Below are 21,164 nucleotides of genomic sequence, written 5' to 3'. Positions count from 1 at the left end.
GGTTGAATACAGCAAAACAACGAAGCGCTAGGCAAATAACAGCATCACTCAGAGGGTGCCGCAGCCCACAGGGTTAATACGGGCCCAGGCTCAGCGTTGCCACAGCAACAGCTTAGCTCACACACTGATTCTTGGCACAGGGTTCTGTTCAGCCAGCCAGCACAGAGCGTGTGTGCGCCTGTGTGTACCAGGGGGTTATTTAGCCGTCTGTATTGTCTGAGCTCAAGCATTTGACCACGCCTGACGGAGAGACTGTCGTGCATTGCAATGCATTGACTTCCTTCGGAATATTCTTCCGCAGATACACCCCGCGTCCACACGAGGCAAGCCAGTTTCATTTTCTGTCAAAGGGGGTGATTTGTTTTAGTGACAGTTTAACTGCTGCATTGCAGGGATAAAGGGCCACTGTGTTCTCCGTCGTCTCAGAGGTTCCGATTCCAGAGGTTTGACCAATTATATTGTCGTGTTTGTTTTTTGAGTAGTCTGTGCTTGAGGAATGCATTTCAAGGGAGTGTGACTGTAGTTTACAGAACAACTTGTGGAAATAGTGGCATTTATTCTATTACATTATAGATTTTTTCACTATTCCTTTTGTGCTTCAACAAGAGCCTGCAGCTTCAAATTGTAAGATACCACAATATTCTAGTTGATTGTTTTGTCTGTATACTGTTTTTTTGTCTGTCTGTCTCTATGTCAGTATAGAAATATGTTATGATCTGCTGTTGTCGTCGTCCTCAGAGCAATACTGGAAATGTAATGTCTTTGTAAACTGTGATAGTCTTGCTTTTAAAATGATGTGTTTAACTAAACTGTACGAGCTTGTGAATTTCCTGGATTGGCTATCAATAATGCCCTGTTTGTAGTCAGTGCGCATCCAACGCAGACTTGGCTGTCTGTTAACTGTATGCAGTGGCAATGGACTTCCCACTGTCAGGCAGCTGCTGAGCTGCCTTTCTGTAGCCAAATAAATGATAAATAGAGGCAGAGACACTTGGAAATCATCTTGAAGGTAATGCTGCTTTGAAATTTAACATTGGCAAGAGAGCCTTTGTGATTCATTTCAAGTTTCTCTGAATTTTGCGATGAGCCGACTCTAGCTCTTGTCTTTGAAGGGTATTCTATCTACGTGACTTCACGCTATCGTCGCCACTCAATAGCTCCTATAAAGTAAAAAATCTCGTCATCTGCTAAAAATGTCTAAAGGAAGCTACGGGTTTCGTTGAGGGTTTGTTTGCTAATGCCTCCTATTACAAATGCATATTTGGTAACCGTTTGTTTGCTGACATACTTTCATTTTGTTAACGTGGAACAATTCATAAAATGGCCTCAAAAATATCCAGCCAGGTTTTGTAAATCATTTGTACGGAGTCCTGAATAAATAAAGAATACGGCATACAAATAAAGGTTAATCATAGTAATAATACGTGTACTTTTGTTTGATGTATTTAATGTGTATATATTAATTGCTTTTATTTCTGATTTTTTGTTTTATTTTAAAACATTGAAACCACATCCCTTTTAGCTTTGTAATTGTCCAGCATTAGTACATACCTCTAGTGTGCCCCATACCATGTCATATTAAACTTGTAACTTCTACCATCATATTATTATTATTATTTTTTTTTTACAAAACTTAATACAGTAGGTGTAGGATGTTTTATTGACATGCTGCTGTTGATTGGTTCTTGACACACGTGTAAAAAATGGTTGGAAGCTGAGGGGTTAATAATACAAAGCAACTTTCCATGACATTGGTAAAGCCCTTCAGATTAAACTCAGCTTTGTAGGTTTACACTGCACCGAAAGAACTTTCTGGAATTCAGCGGATGTAATCTTAAAACAGGGATTTGCACTGTCACTGGTACAGAAGTAAAAGATAAATGTGTGTGTTTTTAAGGCTTAATAAGGTTATGGCTCATTTCGCTAAACCTTGTAGCTAGACAGCGTAGCAAAAGATTTTGATACTTCATTATTACTTGCGTACAGAATGTATGCATTGTTGTAGTTTTGTTGAATATAATTGATATTGTTAAGCTGAGTTCTATAGCCATGTCTAGGTCATGATCTCCACATTCAGGGGAGCTCAAGGCACCTGGATGTGTTGCTGGTTGTCCTACATTTTAAATCACGTATATTAAAGCCGCTCATCACTGCTACAGATCCTATCAGAATTCCAGTCCATCTTATCCTGTGTGCAGATGTCATCCTGTACGTAGAACAGACAGCTCAATTCGAAACTTAAAACAACAAGGCTTTTTTATATTTAATATTACCGTAGTTACTGACTACTGAGTAAAATGTTTCTGATTTGTAATAAGTGAACTTGTGTTAACTATGCTGATTCCTCATTGAACAAAAGTAAGATTTTCTGTAACCTTCCTTGAACTTTCTTTACATTTTTAGTTCCTTGGATTATTTATTTGTTTATTTATGTATTCATTTATTTTGCTAAGCCAGACCATTGTCTATTTTGGGGTACCACTAAAAGCTTCTGTTGGCAGCCTGACTGGCACTGCCCCCATTAATCTTGGAAGAAATGGCTTGTCTAGACTGCCAGATGCCACTGCCAATGTTCATCAAGGTAGAGGAAAGAAACATTAGAAGAGAAACACGCTGTACTCGCCAGACATTATCAGCTATTCAAGAGCAATTGGGTTCAGTTTTGATATGTTTTCAGCATTTATGAAAGGAGCTGCATTTACTGTAACTCTCAGGATACTGCAGAACTGGTCTGTCCTTGTACCTGTGTAAAAAAACAATCTGCAGTACAACAAGTAGTGAATCTGGGGAACTTAATCTATTTAGCCTAGAACAAGGAAGTGCTAGGGGTCACAAAGCTTCACTGTTGCTGCTAAATCATTTGGATCCTTAAAAAAAAAAGAGTAGACAAGGTTCTGGAACCTGCTACTTGGAAATATACTTGATTTTCTTTATAACTTTTCTTCTGCTTATGTTCTCACGTTATCTATCTACAGAGCAAGTGTCAGCGAGGATAGTTCAAGAGGTGACAGCTGAAGCAGTTGCGGTCCTGAAAGGAGAGCAAGACATAGAGTTGCAGCACAAGGACACAGCGAAAAGGCTGCCCTCAGGTAGGACAATACATGATTTTATCCACAGTGCAGTGTGGGGTAGCTTGCACATGTTTTAAATTTACAGCTGTTTCGAATCTTTTTTTTCCACACAGTTGAAGACTCCAATCTACCACCCTCCCCTCCCCCATCTCCTGCCTCAGGACAGATCGGACCTCTGAAGGAAGGTAGGAGCTCACAGGGTAGTGCTCATTTTCACTCTCGTTTGCTGTGAAACTGAGCCTCTTATAGGCATCAAGGGAGTCCTGAAACCTGAAGCTGTCCTCCGTAGCCTGCTCTAGTGCTCAGCTCAGCCCAGCCAGGCTCTTGCAGAGGTTTGCTAGTCCGGATGGTCAAAGTTCCTCAATCAAAAGGTTTTGTCACTGCTGTTTCTGCTTTCTCAGGTTGTTAACCCTCTTTGTAGGTGACACAGTGTCCGTGTGAAGTTATTTGCATGGGCTTGGGGTTTAGCCAAGAGTGAGGGTCCTGAGAAAAGTTGAGCCCAAAGGTGACATAAGCAAGACATAACTGAGGCCAAGACATCAAATGTACAATTTTCACAAATTACAGACCTAATATCACTCCTCTTCCTCCTCCTTCTCCTCCTCCACATCCTTTCAGAGGCTCATTTTTAGTTCTTTAAGTATCTAGAAGTTTTCATTTTCATTTTGCCAGTATCTGATGCCATGTTTCTCCTTCTTCCCATGGGCTGCTCACTTACTGCTCTTGGGGTTTAGGCTGAACATAGCATCTGCATGATGTCATGACCTGGGTCTCCCTTAGCCTCTTGGCCTCGATAGCTCCTTTTATGTGGAGACGTTTGCGTTTTCAAGTATTTTTTTGCTCGTTTTTGTTTTTGCTGTTTGCTTGTTTTATTATATGTTTTCCTCAAGTGACGTTTTTCTTCTGTTGACTGGAACTCATTGTGTTTGGTGCTTAGTGATCACATGTTCTCCACAACCAGCAAGTGAATGAAGCCAGCCATGCAAAGTCAGCGTCTGTGAAAGATGCAGATTTCCTTGGCCAAGGTGATAAATGATTCAGCTGGTTAGGGGAAAATAATTGATAATTACTCACCCATCTGCCTTTAGAGCCCTAGGAATCTCAACAAATGGTGTCCAGACTGAGATCAAACCAGTCATGACAATTACCCAAGGCCCAAAAAGCTAATCGGAACAGCCACAAGAGCCCCAAAGTACCTTATATAGTTTTGCAGGCAATTTCTCTGTAGTTGTGGAAAACCAAGGACTTTTCACCAGTTTACTGAGTTCTCTTGAAATTCCTGTAATAGTGGCATCTTCCCACTTCTGGATCCCAGTGAGAAAAAAAAACAAATAAAAAAGGTGGGATGCGTGTTTTGGTGTGTAGACCCTGCATTGAAACAGTAGTCCTTATTATTTAAACAGATTTCATTTTAAGAAGCAATTCTGCCTCTGGTCGTTACAACATTTGGCCCTCTCAATATTAATAGGCTGTTTCCCCTTGCAGCCTTTCATGATACCAAGGGGAGCAGCAAGCTCTCTGTCTATTACCTGTCCCTTAAGGAGCTTGTCACTTGATGTATGTAAAGAGAAAATAACACAAAAAGTGGCATGTGTCTGGGTTTTAAAGTGTCCTTACCAGTTTATGATGTACATTATACCGTCAGTCAGAGAGGTACTGTAAATACCTGTCTAGCCCCCACCATCTTGAGTGTTTTCCTTCAATCAAAAGGAACTTTGGCAAAGTGGGGGGAAGGTAATTACAACCATGGTAATGTCTGGAAAGCAAGCATACACAGAGCTGATCGAAAACCCTGAACAAAGGACGCTGTTTAAAAAACATGCAGATATCATTTTAGTGGCCATGCTTTTTAATATACAATACTTCAAATGAGATGTCACTGATATTGCTCGTTATGAGTTCATATCTCCTGCCCCCATCATAGCTAACCATGCCTGGTTCCATCCATTGCAGTGTGTGTGTGTGTGTGTGTGTGTGTGTGTGTGTGTGTGTGTACTTCTGGTAGCTTGTCTGTGTATCTGTGTCTGTGTGTCTTGCCGGTCTGTCTCTGTTCTGGTAGCTTGTCTGTGTGTCTGTGTGTCTTGCCAGTCTCTCTCTGTTCAGTTTTCCCTGCAGTTCTCTTCCTGTGTCTGTTTGTAGATGTAGGGGATAAGGAGAAGGTTGGCCCTCTCCGACGGTTCCAAAATTCTCGGGAGAGGTGCAAGTTCCTAGCCCCCTCCATCTCGGTTTCTGTGCCTGACGATGATCCCTACCACTCAGATGACGAGTACTATGATCACCCCTTATTCAGCTCCGAGTGGACTCACTCTTGCACACTCCCCAGTGGGGAAGATGCCTTGTTTAGTCTGATTGAAGGTGAACCACGCATGGTTCCTCATTTTTGTTTTTTGCTACTACTCCTCCCCCCCTCCCTGTCTCTTTCACTTCCTCTCCTTCACCTCCTCTGTTTTTCCGTCTTTGTCTTGCATGGTTTATCACTAACTGTCTTTTTTTTTCATATGATGGTCAAGTCCTTGAATATATTGCTTACACGCTTACACATATAATAGATGCAAAACAGCCTGACATGTACGTACCTGTACATGCGTGCAAACATTATATTTATTTTGTCAGTCCCCAGCTGATCTGCTGTCAGACATACACATGCACACACTGTATGCATGTGGGCCTATGCGCATGCATGTTTGTATGTGCACACATGCATATCGATGCATGTGTGCCCATGCATGCTCATGCAACTGATGCATATACACTGTGTGTGTATATGTACATGCAATAACTGAACATACTCATAACTCGCATCTAAACATAGCACAAAGGACTTGCCCATTTGGGAAAAAAGCAGTGCATGAATCCCAAGTTGTATGCACTCTTTCTTATGCCTTGTGCTAGAGCTGTCCACAACATCAATGTCACTGTCACACCACACACACACACCAAGTCTGTGAGTTCTCACCAACCCGTGTGTTAAACACCTACTGATTTACACCAGCTGTAGATCACAGGAAGGCTTCCAGCTCTTAGAAAATATGGTTCCGTAATGGAGGGTTTAAAAAAAATAAAATAAAATGTAAACAAAAATTGTAACAGAAATCAGATGTAAGACTCTGTATCTAACATTGAATATTTACATTTTTAGCAAATGGCTGTGTTTTGGCAGTTAGTTTAAATTGGTAAGCAGCTAATGTATCTCTCTCTATAGTATATCTATATTTTTTATATGTGCATTTATCCATTCATTTTCTGTCTGATCTATTTATCTATCTTCTGTACCTGCTCACCTATATCTGCCTATCTACCAGCAGTATATCTACAGCATCTAGCCATATGTTGTAGCTGATGTAAATATCCATTCATCTCTATATTTTGATCCACTAGCGATCTAAATATTATTTTGTATTCTGTCTCACAGTCAGAAAAAGCTATACACAGTGCACATACATACTGTACATTGTACATACATATAGGATGGCTTTAAAATCTCTGCCATTTTACACAGCACCTGAAAAAAAGAAACATACAACTTTCAAACTGAGATTTTACAGAAATGCCATTCATTTCCTGCAATAATACACAGAGAAAGATACAATTTGAGAGTGCAGGTGCCTTTATAGCTACCCTTTCAATTACAGTGTGAAACACGCGTGTTTATTTCTCAAGAACTATACACTGTGAGTTTATAAAAAGTAAGGATAAAGGTACATAAAATACAATGCTCAATGCCTAAGTCTGCTTAACCCACATATTTTACCCATGCTGTAACCCAGTTCTGTGTTGTCCTTAGTCTTGATGTGTCCACTTCTTCCCCCTCTTAAAGTAGAAGAAACTGTAGAGAGTCCTTCGGCAGCCGACGAGGAAAAGCAATCAGCCGCAGCAGCTGAGCATGGGCCTGATGCTATTGAGCACTTACAGCAGGCAAAGCTAAAAAGCGAGGCCCAGGCTCAGCCCTGTCCACAGGCCGAGGCCGAGGCAGCTAGTGAAGCGCGCGTGCCGACAGCGGCACCCAACGGGAGAGGTGACGAGGCAGGGGAGGGGAAAACCCCTCAGGAAGGTGTGTCCTCCAGACCGTATGCATGTTTTAAAATAATAATATTAATATGAATATGAATAATTAGAGAAAGGTTTTTTTTTTAAAAAAAAAACAAACTGCTACCTTCAGTGTTCAGAGCTTGTAAGTTTTTTGAGCTTGTAAGAAATTCTGCTTGCGGCAATTTAAATGTGATGCGCGAGTATGCTTAGGGGGTGTGGTTTTGTTTCTTTTTTGTGTGTATTTTCTTTTTTTGGTTATTGCTGGTTTAATGGGCAGCATTGTACCATTTGCTATCACTGCCAAGTGTTGAGCTGCTAAAGCCATGATGCAGCATGCTAATGCTAACGCTGGGCCAATGTGTCTCATCAGTTTTTAAACCCCATTGCTTAGTGTGTCTTTGCCAGCTGCATTGCTGATAAATTTGTTGATTTATCCTACCCACTGATTCGCCTGCTTTCTAGGTAACGGATTAGACAAAGAGATGTTATCTGCTGTTTCAGATTGTTTATTTTATTTCTTCTATCTTGGCACTGACATTCCATCCTTTTTCATTTTCAAATCAATTCCTGCTTGTGTGTATATATATATAAATATATATATATATATATATATATATATATATATATATATATATATATATATATATATATATATATATATAAACACATACAAATTTGCCACAACCATGGCCACATTTTTTTATGTTTTATTATTTGGTCTTAAAATTGCAGTAATAATTCAAAACAAACCTTTAGTCATTCATTTCAAAGATAAGCTTTATTTTAAGCGTTTTTAATGACAATTTTTAGTACACTATATTTACTCATGTAGTTGTGCATTTATAGTGTAGTTTCTAGTTTGTTATGTATCTTATTACAGTTGCAATTACATATGTACTTTATTTGTATAAAGTGCCTTCATGCATAACTCCATAGTAATTAATATCCCTTAAAATTGCGGTATAAATCCATACAGACCTATTTTAGGCAATTATAGTAATGGTGTAATAACCTTATCTGTAAGATTGTGGCTTTACTTTTTCCTGCCACATGTACACAACTGTTTTTGATTGATTTGTTTATTTACACTTTAAAAGTGTCCTGTAACTCAAGAGTAAATATAAAAATTGGACTTCACTTATTGTGTAATACTATTTTGCCTGTCATCATTTTTGCTGGGGTAATACCATGTATTGTAAAGCTACGAATGGATGATTCAAAGCACCCTCTAAATATTACTTAACTATAATATGTTTAATCAAGCTTTAAAACTTGAAAAGGTTCATTAAAACCATATGCTCTTAAATACATCACATGATCAGAAATAACAAGTACAGTGTTATGTCCTCCTCTTCAAAAGGAAGATCAAGGTTATCATGACCCAAGAAATAAGCAGACTGTAAAGGAAATGACAAGGACATGATTTTGACACGGAAAAAAAGAAAAGGGTTGGAGTTCCCGCATTATTTTTGAGGCATTTCCTTTTTGATTCCCATCCATCTGCATTGTGCCTCTGCATGTTACCATAGTGACATCCGGATCATTTTTTTATTTCCATTTTTCTTGTACCTTCATGCTCTTTTTGACCATTCTCAAAACACCTAGTGCATTGTGTTGTATGAAGACATGCATTTTTGGAGAGCTTTGGCTGTTTGTAATGTGTTGCTTGCAAAAACAGAACAACCAGACTACTTTAGATTTGCTTGCAGCCCTGAAGATGGACACACAGAGCCAAGGGGGGGCAGTCAGCGGTCAAGCCCCTACCCTCAGCTCGGACCTCAAGGAAGCTGAGAGGTCAGAGGAGAAATCTAATGTGCAGCCTAAAACTGAACCCCAAACAACTCCACCTTCAGAGGAGGACAACAAGGAAGACCATGCTCCAACTCCTCAGTCCAAGGATTCAGAAACCCTCCCTTTGAAAGGTATAGAGACACCTGCTGTGACTGAGCCACCCAAAGCTGAGTCAGGTCCGTCAGGGTCCACTGCTTCTCCAGCAGAAGGAAAAATCCAGTCTGAAGATTCCACAAAACTATTGTCTAAAGAATCAGATAAATGCACTGACATTGTGAAAGATTCTAGTGAGATTCCTGCAAATACTGCAGAGAAGTCAGATAAAACTTACCCAGAGGACCAGAAAGTAAACCTCACTGATGTTTCCCAAACCAAAGACACCCCAGCTGGCAAACTTCCAGGAGATGTGGATGTACCAAGCAGTCCAAAACCACAGGCTCCAGATAGCCAGTCTACAAAAGACAAGCCTCAAGAGTTAATCACTGAGCCACTGATTAGTTTGACAAAGACTGGTGTGGGCAGTTTAGACAAAGCGGAAGTTACCAAACAAGACAAAGATGTTAAACCAGATGCATTGCAGGCTGTAGACCTTAGTGTGAAAAAGGAAGCAGTCATTATCTCACAAGAGGCAGCTTCTAGTAAAGAAGAACATTCTTCTGTTAAAACACAAGAGAACAAAGAGGACAAGGAAGAGGTTAAGTCAGAAATTGACGTTTTCGGTGCAGCAGAAAGTGAAAGCAAACTGGTTTTGGATCCAAAGAAAGAACCAGAGAAACGGGGAGCCTCTAGTATCAAACCCTCTGAACCTTGTGAAGACAAGAAGGATGCAGATGTCAAACAGCCCCAAACTTCTCTTGCGGGTGCACCAGATAGCAAATTAAACGAGGAAGCCCCCACTGAAGTTTTACCAACAGACCAGACAGGGAAAGTGATTGAAACAAAGCTGGAACCTGCAGAGAAAGAAGAAACCCAAGCAAGCATCCAGGAGAAGGAGATAACTGAGGCTAAGATTCAACCAGCCTTGCATGACAAAGATGAACCCTGCAGTGCTTTGGATCTACATTTAAAAAGCACGGAAAAGGATAAATCAGGAATGTCAGCCTATTTTGAGACATCTGCCTTGAAAGAGGAAGAGGCAAAGGCTGATGCTCAGCAAGGGGAAGGCTATTACGAGTTGAGCGATGCAAGGGAGAAAGCCTCCGAGTCTTTTCAGAGGGTGATTGATGAATCTGATGCAAGTGGATTGATGGAGACGTTCCAGATTGCTGGTGATATTGCTTCAGTCCAGGAGATAAGCTATAGCACACTGGCCCAGACTCAAGATGTGAAACCAGCAGTGGACAAACCAGACATCCTGAAAAGCCCTGTGAAGGAGGAGCTGAAAACCCTGCCAACGCTGGAGAAGAAGAAGGATGAAGGTCGTTTGAGTGTAGGCAGGTTGTCGCTGGAACAGAGAAGCTACTCACTGAACATACCCATAGCTTCCTTGGAATCACCAAGGACCTTTTCACCTCTGGCTTCAGACATTCTATCCTTTACCAGTGGTAGTCTAGATGAGCCAACAGACTACCTACCAGTTACCACACCTGCTGTAGAGAAGCGGCCAGTTTTCCCTCCTGTAATTCTGGAAACCACAGATGCAGACTCCCCTACATCCCTACCCACTGGTGAAAGCAAACCAAGCTCCCAGACAGAATCACCCACAGAGTCCCAGTTCCAAATGAAGGATTATTATAAAAACGGCAGTGTGATGGCACCCGATTTGCCAGAGATGCTAGACTTGGCAGGTGCCAGATCCAGACTGACTTCTGAGAGCACAGATACTGAGCTGATTAGAAGAAAGTCGGTCCCTGCTGATATCCCAGCCCTGGTGGGAGACACCTTGGCTCAGCTTGCTATAGTGGACATGAGTCAGAAGGCAGCTAGAAGTGAGAGCCAAGAAGAGATTGGCTACTGTGTTTTCAGTGAGTACACTGGTCCTATGCCCTCACCTGCTGATTTGCACAGCCCCCTGGGTTCACCTCTCCAAATCTTCACCACACCAGTTTTAGAGGAGTACAAGGAAGAAATTATGAAAGCAACTGAGTCTATGGAAACTCAGGCAGAGCCTGCTGAGAAGGAAGTTCTCATGGAAGAACCCAAAGCAGAAGAGACTAGAAAGGAAGAAACAACAGAGGACAAAGAAGTGAAAGAAGATTCTTCTAAAGTAGAACCACTTGATCAACATGACGGCTCCTGTGAAATCAAGGAAAGTGTAACCATGGAAGGGGTTAGTAAAGAAAGCAGTAAAGCAGAGACAGATGCACAAGTTGGTGTTTCAGGGAACGAAGAAGAAAAGGAAAGCGAACTGGATCTCCCAGCTAAACCTAAAGTAGTTCCTGATGTCAAAAGGCAGACTGTTCCTGAGGTTGAAGAGCAAGAGATGCCAAGTGAAGACAAAGCCTCAGAGTCCTTGAAAACTGACCAGCAAGAGGAGGTTAAGAAAGGTACTGATGAAGTGCAGCCAGACAAGACAAGTCAAGAGGCCATCCCTGAGCCTCAACCCAAAGCTAAACCTTTAGAGGAGGTCATCCCTGAGGGTATGAAGCCTGAACATTCAGCAGAGGAAAAGACAGATGTGAAGGCTGATTCCAAAAATGAACTACAAGCAGAGGGTGATTCCGAAAAAGAACTTCAACCAGATTCTGCTTCTGAAAAAGAACCAAAATCAGACGCAGGTTCAGTAAAAGAACCACAACTTGAGGATAGGTCTCTGAGCTTAGCTGAAGGGCGAGAACTACTAGAAACAAAAGATAAAATGAAAGACAAGCCAGACTTGGTGCACCAGGAGGCCTATGAAGAAGTGGATGCAGAAGACGCCTATCAGCTCATGGGCGTTCTCGGCTCCAATGAGGAAGGAGGTACGAAGCCTAAACCTGTGAAGCAGGTACCATCTATAGAGGTCACAATTGAGGTCTATAAAGCTGCAGAATCAAAGCAGACAGTTGAGGAATTGCCCCCAACAGCCAAGGTTGCTGATGAAGAGAGGCCAGAGGAAGAGAGGCCAGATGAAGAGAGGCCAGAGGAAGAGAGGCCAAAGGAAGCTCCTCTTGAGCCTGTACTGGCTGTTGAACCTGTGAGGCCAGAGGAAGAGAGGCCAGATGAAGAGAGGCCAAAGGAAGCTCCTCTTGAGCCTGTACTGGCTGTTGAACCTGCGAGGCCAGAGGAAGAGAGGCCAGAGGAAGAGAGGCCAGATGAAGAGAGGCCAAAGGAAGCTCCTCTTGAGCCTGTACTGGCTGTTGAACCTGCGAGGCCAGAGGAAGAGAGGCCAGAGGAAGCTCCTCTTGAGCCTGTACTGGCTGTTGAACCTGCGAGGCCAGAGGAAGAGAGGCTAGAGGAAGCTCCTCTTGAGCCTGTACTGGCTGTTGAACCTGCGAGGCCAGAGGAAGAGAGGCCAGAGGAAGAGAGGCCAGAGGAAGCTCCTCTTGAGCCTGTACTGGCTGTTGAACCTGCTCCAGTGACTTTGGAAGCTCAGGCCATGGAAGCTGTGGAACAGAAAGAAGGCGGCGGCATTATAGAAGATGCTGTAGAAGTGGGTGAAGAACCAAAAGAGGTTCTGGAGGAGATCGCCCCTGTAACGCAGATATCTACAGAGGATGTGGACACTGATCAAACCCTTGAAACCAGGGGGGCTATAGAATCAATTGTCACCGTGGAAGATGATTTCATTACAGTGGTCCAAACTATTGAGGAGGGTGATGACTCCTGCCATAGTGTGAGATTCTCTGACCCAGTTGAGGGAGCGGTCATGCAGGATGCCACTGAAGATGAAGATGGGCAAGCTGAGGTGGCTGAAGAAGAAGAGATTCAGGCTGCAAGTCTGGAGGAGCTTCCTGTAGCTCCCTCCTCTCCAGAGAAGGAAGTCCCTGTATCAGAATGTAGAACAGAGACTTATGATGAGTACAAGGATGAAACAACCATCGATGACTCCATCTTGGATACCGACAGCGCTTGGCAGGACGCTCAAGGTGCGGTTTTAAACTTTTGCCTTTCAGTGCTAGGATAGAGTTTGACATGTACACTCCACTCTTTAATCATCTTTGTGTATGTTTTTAAAATCAACTGCTGTATAATGACAGATTTACCTTGGAAGTATTGTATTGCATAGTTTTTAAGGGAGTGTTTTTAAGGGGTGCAGAGCATTGCAGCCTTAATGCAGGGAGTGTTCAAACAGAGGTAGCCATATACGTAGTGAGTATGTAGCCATCTCTGTATAATGTGTGTTAAGTATGTGTAAGATAAGAGAACCTGATAATGGGGTGGGTGGGGGTACAGTTTTTAAATCAGATAATGTGTTAGTACAGTACCTGATACCAGATAACCTTAGTATAATTAAGAATATATTTCTGTATCTAGACCATTTACTTGTAACTGGGTTTAGCATACTTTTTCTAAAGCCCCCTGCCCAAAGAGTTCTTGTGCCAGTCAAAGCTCACAGCTGCGTATTTTGCTCATTCTGAACTGCAGATGATGACAGGAGCATCATGACCGAAAAGATCGAACCTCTCCCCAAAACTGAGAGCCCTAAAATTAGAAGACCCTCTGTGGAAAAACACGCGAAGGACAAGGCACTGAGCAGGGGGAAAGGCAGAGTGTCCACCCCTGAAAGGAAAGCGGCCAAAAAGGAGCCCAGTATGGTCCCGAGGGACGACATGAAGAAGAAAAAAGGTTCCTACACTAGACATGAATACTTCTTTTTTGTATGGTGGTTTATTATTGCCATTATACAATTTATTTGGTAAATGGTAAATACAATATAATATGTAATTTCTAAACAAAATAAAAATCGATCCTAATTACACACATATATATATATATATATATATATATATATATATATATATATATATATATATATATATATATATATATATATATATGTGTGTGTAATATGTGTAATATGTATATATATATATATATATATATATATATATATATATATATATATATATATATATAAAGTTTATGTGCAATGATTAGCATGTGTTTATCATATTGGTATTCTGATATCCTTGTACTCATAAAGATTTGAAAGAGCTTTGGAAAGGCAATGCAGGCTTAGCTCTTGCACCATTTTCACAAAGAAAATGTTTGTAAATGAGATGTGATGCGCAAAACCCCATCGGCACAAGTACAAAGCTTAGTCCTCCTTGAAGTCCCCAGATGGAACCTAAAAAGCAGACTGCAACAGCAACTTCTGACTGCCTTGTGTTGATAGGGAAGAGTAAGCTGCAGCTGTTGAGTAGCGAGAAACTGTTGATTAAGCTAGGCATGTCAAATTGTATTTAAACTTTCTTTATCACACAGTAAATACAAACTAAATGAATAAATGCACAGTAGAAACATGAGTAATAATTACTTGTTTAATATTGGGAATTGAATTGCTTGTAAGGGGGTTACCTGTGTCATGTTTAAGCCTTTCTTTGTCAGTGCTTTACTTTTCCTATCTGACTTTGTCTCTCCTTCTTATAGCAGTGTTTAAGAAGGCTGAACTTACTAAAAAATCTGACATTCAGACCCGGTCTCCTTCCCGGAAAATCCCATTAAAACCAGCGGTCAGGTACCCTAGACCAGCTCACCATCATTCCTCTGCTAAACGGAAACCGACAGGTGACTTTGTAAACTCAAAACAAAACGATCTGCAATGTGGCTGGCAAACATGGACATTCGTATCTCATCGCTAGAATGAATTTTGTTCATTTTATTTTATTTGTTTTATTTTTGTGCGCTGTTGATGTTGTTGTTGTTGTTTTTAGAAACTGCTGGGCTGTTTTGCTTTTTTGTTGTAGTTCTAAACGCTTATGCCATTCGTGAGTTATCCTTCTTTCTTTATTATGTTTTAGTTGCATCTTTTTTGGCAGCAGCCATGATCATACATGCTTTTTACTGTATCAGCTACAGATGTGCTCATGCGATGGTGGTACGTTGGCGTGGTGCATTATTCACGTATGTTTCGCTCTATTTGGCAGTGGTGACTTTCTGTTCAGGTATCATGTGTATTGGTGACAGAATGAGAAAGAATTCCATCAGCTGGTTTACCACACCATGGGCATATTGTACAGCGCCTGTGTAAATCGCTCTTCTGTGGATTCTCTGTTTGGCGGGTTTTAAAACTGATGATATGTTTTAAGAAGCTTTGCTAGAAACATCCATATAGCCCAGGCAATGCCAAGTGTTTGTTTAACCAGTGTACTAACATACAGTGTGACCCAGGCTGATATTCCAGGCTCACAGCTGCTCTGATCTATTTCTGGGTAGTTGGGATCTTGAGATCTCTTGCCCCCATGCAGGGCATTCTGTTAAAGTCATCACAGAGTTTAATCTTACCAGGTGGTCAAGAATGGTCTGGTTTATGAAATCAATTGCTGGTGGAAAACTACACCTAAGTATTTTATTGGGTCAGGACCCAAATGCCTTAAAAAATCCAGTTACATCCATCATTTTTTTACGGTAGATACTGTTCAATTGATCGAAATGGTGGTGAATTTAAATACTACTGTCATTTAAATCATTCAAATAAGTGGACTTACCAGCATCTCTAACATTGAGCGTGTGTGTGAGACTCTAAAGTCTATTTATTTTATTTTTTGCCTTTGATGTAACAGTTGTGGTCCTAATTTAATATTTAAATGGTGACGGTATTTATAACCATCAGTAGCCCCCAGTATTTTATTAGCTTTAATCATTTGGGGTTCATTTACTGAACTGTCATCTCTTTATCTATACAGTTTACACTATGATTTATTAAATGACAAGGGAATCTCTCTGCTGTTCACTTTCATTGGGATTCCAAACACTGTCATCCTCCAATAGCAACAGAACATGGTACAGTTTTGATAAACATCACACAGGCTCAACCATAAACACTTAGGCAGAGAGCAGAAGCAGCACAAATTACTTTTCTTTAAATCCAGGGCCTTAAAAAAAAGCATTTAATAGCCCATAATAGCTATAAGAAGAGGTAACAGAGCATAACAGAGAGAACCATCTCCCTCGCTGGTATATAGACTGGACAGTAGGTAAGTATCCCATAGCTTGTGTGTTTTTTGAATCGCTAGTTTTCTGGAGGGTGGATTTTCATATTCATATTCAGCTGCTGCTTTATTAGACTTGATATTTCATATGCCATTATTTACCCTGATCATTGCTGCCTTCTCTCTGCGTTTCCACAAACCTCAGCCTTTAAACTCAGGCCTTCTTTCCTGCAGCGGTCGCAGCTGCCGAAGGTAGGCAGCCCCTCAGCACTGCAAGACAATCCAGGGACAAGATCGCTGTAAGTTCATTTTCATCTTAATTCTGTTTATTTAAAAATGATTTGTATACTGTACATATCAGCTAATTGTTAATCATTCATTCAGTGTTTTTAAAATAAAATAGGAGTTCATTAGCAACCGGAGTAGGTATACATGCTGTATCACATCACATTGATAGCTTTTGCTAATAATAAATCATTGTTAGTTTCTGAAAGGGTCAACTGAAAATGCCTGGTCCTTAAGGGGCTAAAGATTTGCATCACTATAGTCTCAAGTGTCCCGTTCTTAAGACTTCATGTTATATTTATTGTATTATATATTTTCCATGATCATATATATATATATATATTTTGGACGTTGTTTGCCGTGCTTGTTGATTTTGATCACATTTGATTTTCGTTTGTTTTGTTTTTTACATTTATTTTGTATCCCCCTTTCTCCCCATCACTCCCCCCTCTCTCTCATCACAAGAACTCATCCTCATCTGCTCTAACAAAGATTCCTACCACAAAAGAGCGAGCAGCAGCAGCCTTCTTCCCTCCGAGACCCAGCTCAGCTTGCTCGCTCACAGAGAACAAATCTTACCTTAAGTCAGAGCTTTACTCAGTCCGGCCCTCTTCTGCAGGGTCCAGGGTCTACAATATAAACGATACAGTACAGGTAAGGGGGCTCCACCAAGCATCCAAGAGTTTCCCACTGTGAGAGTATAACAAAGTGTAATAAATCATAGGGTGGTAAAGAGTAGGAAAGCATTGTACAGAGAGGTATGGTAAAGCATGTTAATAAACATGGCAAACCAGGGTAAACTATGGTAAATGCATAGTATAACCATGGGAAAACTGCAAAAGTGGCATACAAAAATACCGGTAAACTTTTATAAGGGATACTACAGTGGCTCACCGAGAACATGGGGAATTGTTATATAGAGATAATCATTTATTTCAGAGTATAAGATAAGCAGGTGGACGTGCGGAGAACGTTATCTTACTATCTCAATCTTTCTCCCGGCATTCTATAAACTGTAACTGACAGCTGAGGCTTGACGTTTATGATTAGGTCCAAAAAGGCATTCAACTAAAACTGAGCAAATCTGGGGTCCATTAATCATCCATCCATTAAACTTTTTTTTTTTTTTTTTTTTTGTGACTGTACCCCGTCATCTGTATACTGTATTGTACATTTTTTTTTAAATTCCTTATTCATTCTGTGGCCTTTTTTTCCCTAAAATAAAATATAAATAGACTGAGAGACATGCTGACCCTGCAATCTGGCCAGAGCTGTATATTAACAACAGATGTATTGTAACGTTGAACCAGTAACGCTTTAAGATATTGAGATATACAGGCATTTGGGTTTTTTTCTTACAAAAATTCTCACTTTTGTACCAGAGTAGCTACACACACAAACGCACGCACGCATGCACACACAGACGCATCACACGCGCGCACACACACGCACTCACACACACACACACGCACTCACGCACACACACACATACACACACACACACCCGCCCGCACTCACACACACACACACGCACTCACGCACACACACACACACCACACACACACACACACACACACCCTCCCACGTGGACCAGCCACTAGAATCATGTTGTGTGGGTTGATTCCCTGACAGGATGGCACCACGCAGAGCCCTGAGAAGCGCTCTTCCCTGCCCAGACCCTCCTCCATCCTGACCTCGCGCCGAGCCGGCCCTGCCGATCATGAGGAGAGCTCCACCTCCATCACCAGCTCCGGCTCCACCGCACCAAGACGCCCCACATGTGAGTGCATCCTCAGAGCTTCCCAGGCGCAAAATACTGCGCTGCTTAATTGTGTTTCCCTGATTTAGATTTTAACATCAAAACATTTTGGAAACAATATTCTAATCGCTTTTTATTGCACTAGAATGTACATTGTAGTTGCAGTGTAATTACATTTGTGTTTGCAGGATAAAATCATTAAAAAAAAAAAAAAACGCATTTAAATTGGCAAATCTATTTGTGGAATGAATAGATTTAAAATAAAGTTACCACGGTTTTGTATGAAATGTAATAAAAACACTTTGTGGAACATTCACAAAGCTGTTTATCTTCAAAGCGTCATTGTATAAGCACAATGTTTTGGGGGAAGGAGAAAAACACCCATTTCAAGAAACAAAACTTGCAATAAACAATTGAGGAATGTATTTCAATGATTCCCCCCATTATCAGTGTGTGTGTGCGTACTGTATATAACCGTACAAATAGAATGTATTTCACAAACACGCTTGGGTGTTAAATGACTCCACAGTGTATACAAGCTTCAGGTTTTGCATGTACCTGTTACCATCTGTATTTCATGATTATTCTGAAACTGAACAGATGAAAGATTTTTAAACGTTATAAATGTTATGTTGCCTTCTGCATTCCACCCACGAGACACTTTGCTGGAAGAGACTTTGCATCACAAATAATCTCCTTTTTATAATAAAGCTATGACACATTCCTTGATTCCACGGCAAACATCTACACCACAGAAGTGATGGGAGTGAGCGTAGGTACCTGGACTCACTGAATAAAGCCTAAATTGAATTCCTTACCACTGCAGTAATTGCCCTGGCAGAACAAATGAGCAAGACTATAATTTAAAGCTTTAAAATGTAGAATGATTAAGTAGTATTATAAGGTTGCAGTTTATCTTATCTTCTGTAGCATGCTGTTGTACTTGCTGATTAAAATATTTGCCAGTGTTGTCAAAATTATATTCTAAGTTACATAATCGCAAAATACCAAGTTTGACATTTACTATAAAAAATAAGTAAAAAAAAATAATAATAATAATAAAAAGAAAGGCAAAACGTTTTGAGGTTTACAACAAGAAAGACAGTGATGGGCTAACTGATTATCTGTTTACTGTTCTATATTGTAAAAACGTAGAAAGGCTTTTGCTTTCTGGCTGGTTTGTAGAGAAATGGTACTTAAGGCTTTTCCGAGAATTCATTCAGTTATAATGTCCTCAGATTGTGGAATTCGTTGCCCTTTTCTATTAGAGATGCTGCATCCTTCTGTTTTAAACGACATGTAAAGCACCTTTGAGATGGTATGAAAGTCGCAATATAAATAAAATAAAAATAGCACTATAAAACAAATGCTTTATTCCTTACCCTGGCAAGTGCTTTTGTGGTGTGGTAGAGCCAGTAGAGCCTCTATTCACGGCTGTGTTTCCCTCTCTCTCCCCCTTACCTTCCCTGCCCTGCGTCTCCCTGTTCCTTTCCTCGCTATGTAGCGATTCGATCTGAAGGACGAGCTGAGCAGAGGGCTAGCCGAAGCGGAGTGGCAGGTAGCTGGATTCCTGTCTTACCCCTCCATATCCTCATCACATCACACCACTAGAACCTCCTTAGCAGACTGCTTTCTTACCATCCATATCCTCATCACATCACACCACTAGAACCTCCTTAACAGACTGCTTTCTTACCATCCATATCCTCATCACATCACACCACTAGAACCTCCTTAGCAGACTGCTTTCTTACCATCCATATCCTCATCACATCACACCACTAGAACCTCCTTAGCAGACTGCTTTCTTACCCTCCATATCCTCATCACATCACACCACTAGAACCTCCTTAGCAAACTGCTTTCTTACCATCCATATCCTCATCACATCACACCACTAGAACCTCCTTAGCAGACTGCTTTCTTACAACTCCATATCCTCATCACAATTACAAATTTCTCCTAAAACAATTCCATTGTTTCAGCCGATGAGAGTTTGGATTAAAGAGAGATGACAAATGAAACCCCTAACAGACTCCATGAATAATTGATTTATAATGTATTTGCAGTGACAGTAAGAAATCCTCACAGAGGAACAGGAGTTCTCTCAAAACAGTGGCTCTCAGTTAACATGCTTCTACTAAAACTGAAACATACAGCGTGCAGAAAGATAACAAATGCAGTTGCACTTACAGTAGGACTTGGGTTTTAAGAAGTGAATCCTACTGTATTAAGTTAACTGTGTTAAGTTAACTGCATTTTACAGAATGTGCTTGTTACTGTTTTCTCTTCCCACACAGAATGTGCGCTGTAGGGGGAGCGCTTCTGTTTAATCATTAACACATTGCAATGTGATGTCTTGAAAGCTAGATGAACTTTGAAGGTTGAGGGAGGGGAGATGTGCAAATGTCATAGACAGTCCTGCTATTTTGGCATTGACTGGTCAGCTCCTCTTCAAATTAAGCCAATAGCCCAAAAAGTGAATGCACATGGTCAGAAGACTGGTTTATTTTATCCACAGGGACTGATCATGCTCGCTCCAGATCAGCACGGAGTGGAACCTGCACTCCAATTACCCCGGGCTCTACAGCCATCACACCCTGCACCCCGCCCAGCTACTCCTGCCGCACCCCTGGGACCCCAGGCACCCCCAGCTACCCCAGGACACCCCGCACACCTGGCACCCCCAGATCCATGAGCCTGGCACGCCAGGAGAAGAAGGTGGCCATCATCCGCACCCCACCCAAGTCGCCCGCCACCCCCAAACAGCTGCGCCCCCTGAACCAGCCCCTGCCTGACCTCAAGAACGTCAAGTCTAAGATTGGCTCCACAGATAACATCAAGTACCAGCCGAAGGGGGGGCAGGTAAGGGAGAGTTCCATAATCTGGACCAATAAGAAGAATCATCATACACTGTGGTGTGAGGTTTTGTGTGTGGTTTGTATCATTCTGTTTCTGTGTTCTTAGTATGTTATTCATGGGGATTTTATTTGTTATTATTATTTATTTATTTATTTTTAAAATATAACACAGAAGTTTTTAACCTAAAAGGTTCAGTAAAATAAAAAGTAGTTGCATCTTATAACGCTTATTGCAGAGCCTGTGTGCGGTGCCGTGAGTCAGTGAGCAGCTGCGACAGGCTCACTCCCTTATGAGCTGGTACAGAATGAAGGTTAATGCCTGCCTTACAATCTGCATTGTAATACCAGACAGTAC

At 41.2% G+C, this 21,164-nt stretch overlaps 1 protein-coding gene across 23 annotated transcripts in view; it reads left to right on the top strand.

Annotated features, from left to right (window-relative positions):
• The window catches only part of LOC117411499 (microtubule-associated protein 2-like), an 87,627-nt gene that overhangs the window by 53,820 nt on the left and 12,643 nt on the right, over positions 1–21,164 (top strand). For 10 of the 23 annotated variants that reach the window (XM_059032532.1, XM_059032531.1, XM_059032528.1 and 7 more), the window contains 12 exons: positions 2,976–3,089; positions 3,185–3,256; positions 5,211–5,426; positions 6,889–7,122; positions 8,810–12,898; positions 13,398–13,598; positions 14,403–14,540; positions 16,139–16,203; positions 16,655–16,843; positions 17,822–17,969; positions 19,453–19,506; positions 20,470–20,813. In XM_059032532.1, the coding sequence (XP_058888515.1) occupies positions 2,976–3,089; positions 3,185–3,256; positions 5,211–5,426; positions 6,889–7,122; positions 8,810–12,898; positions 13,398–13,598; positions 14,403–14,540; positions 16,139–16,203; positions 16,655–16,843; positions 17,822–17,969; positions 19,453–19,506; positions 20,470–20,813 (5,864 nt within the window). Of the gene's footprint in view, positions 1–289; positions 444–2,975; positions 3,090–3,184; positions 3,257–5,210; positions 5,427–6,888; positions 7,123–8,809; positions 12,899–13,397; positions 13,599–14,402; positions 14,541–16,138; positions 16,204–16,654; positions 16,844–17,821; positions 17,970–19,452; positions 19,507–20,469; positions 20,814–21,164 lie in introns of those variants that run through there. The other 13 variants (XM_059032539.1, XM_059032536.1, XM_059032546.1 and 10 more) reach the window with 11 other exon arrangements.

Source organism: Acipenser ruthenus, chromosome 10 (assembly GCF_902713425.1).
Source record: "Acipenser ruthenus chromosome 10, fAciRut3.2 maternal haplotype, whole genome shotgun sequence".
Lineage (NCBI taxonomy): Eukaryota > Metazoa > Chordata > Actinopteri > Acipenseriformes > Acipenseridae > Acipenser > Acipenser ruthenus.
The sequence above is the reverse complement of the archived record's forward strand: the minus strand, read 5'-3'. Positions and strand labels throughout refer to the sequence as shown.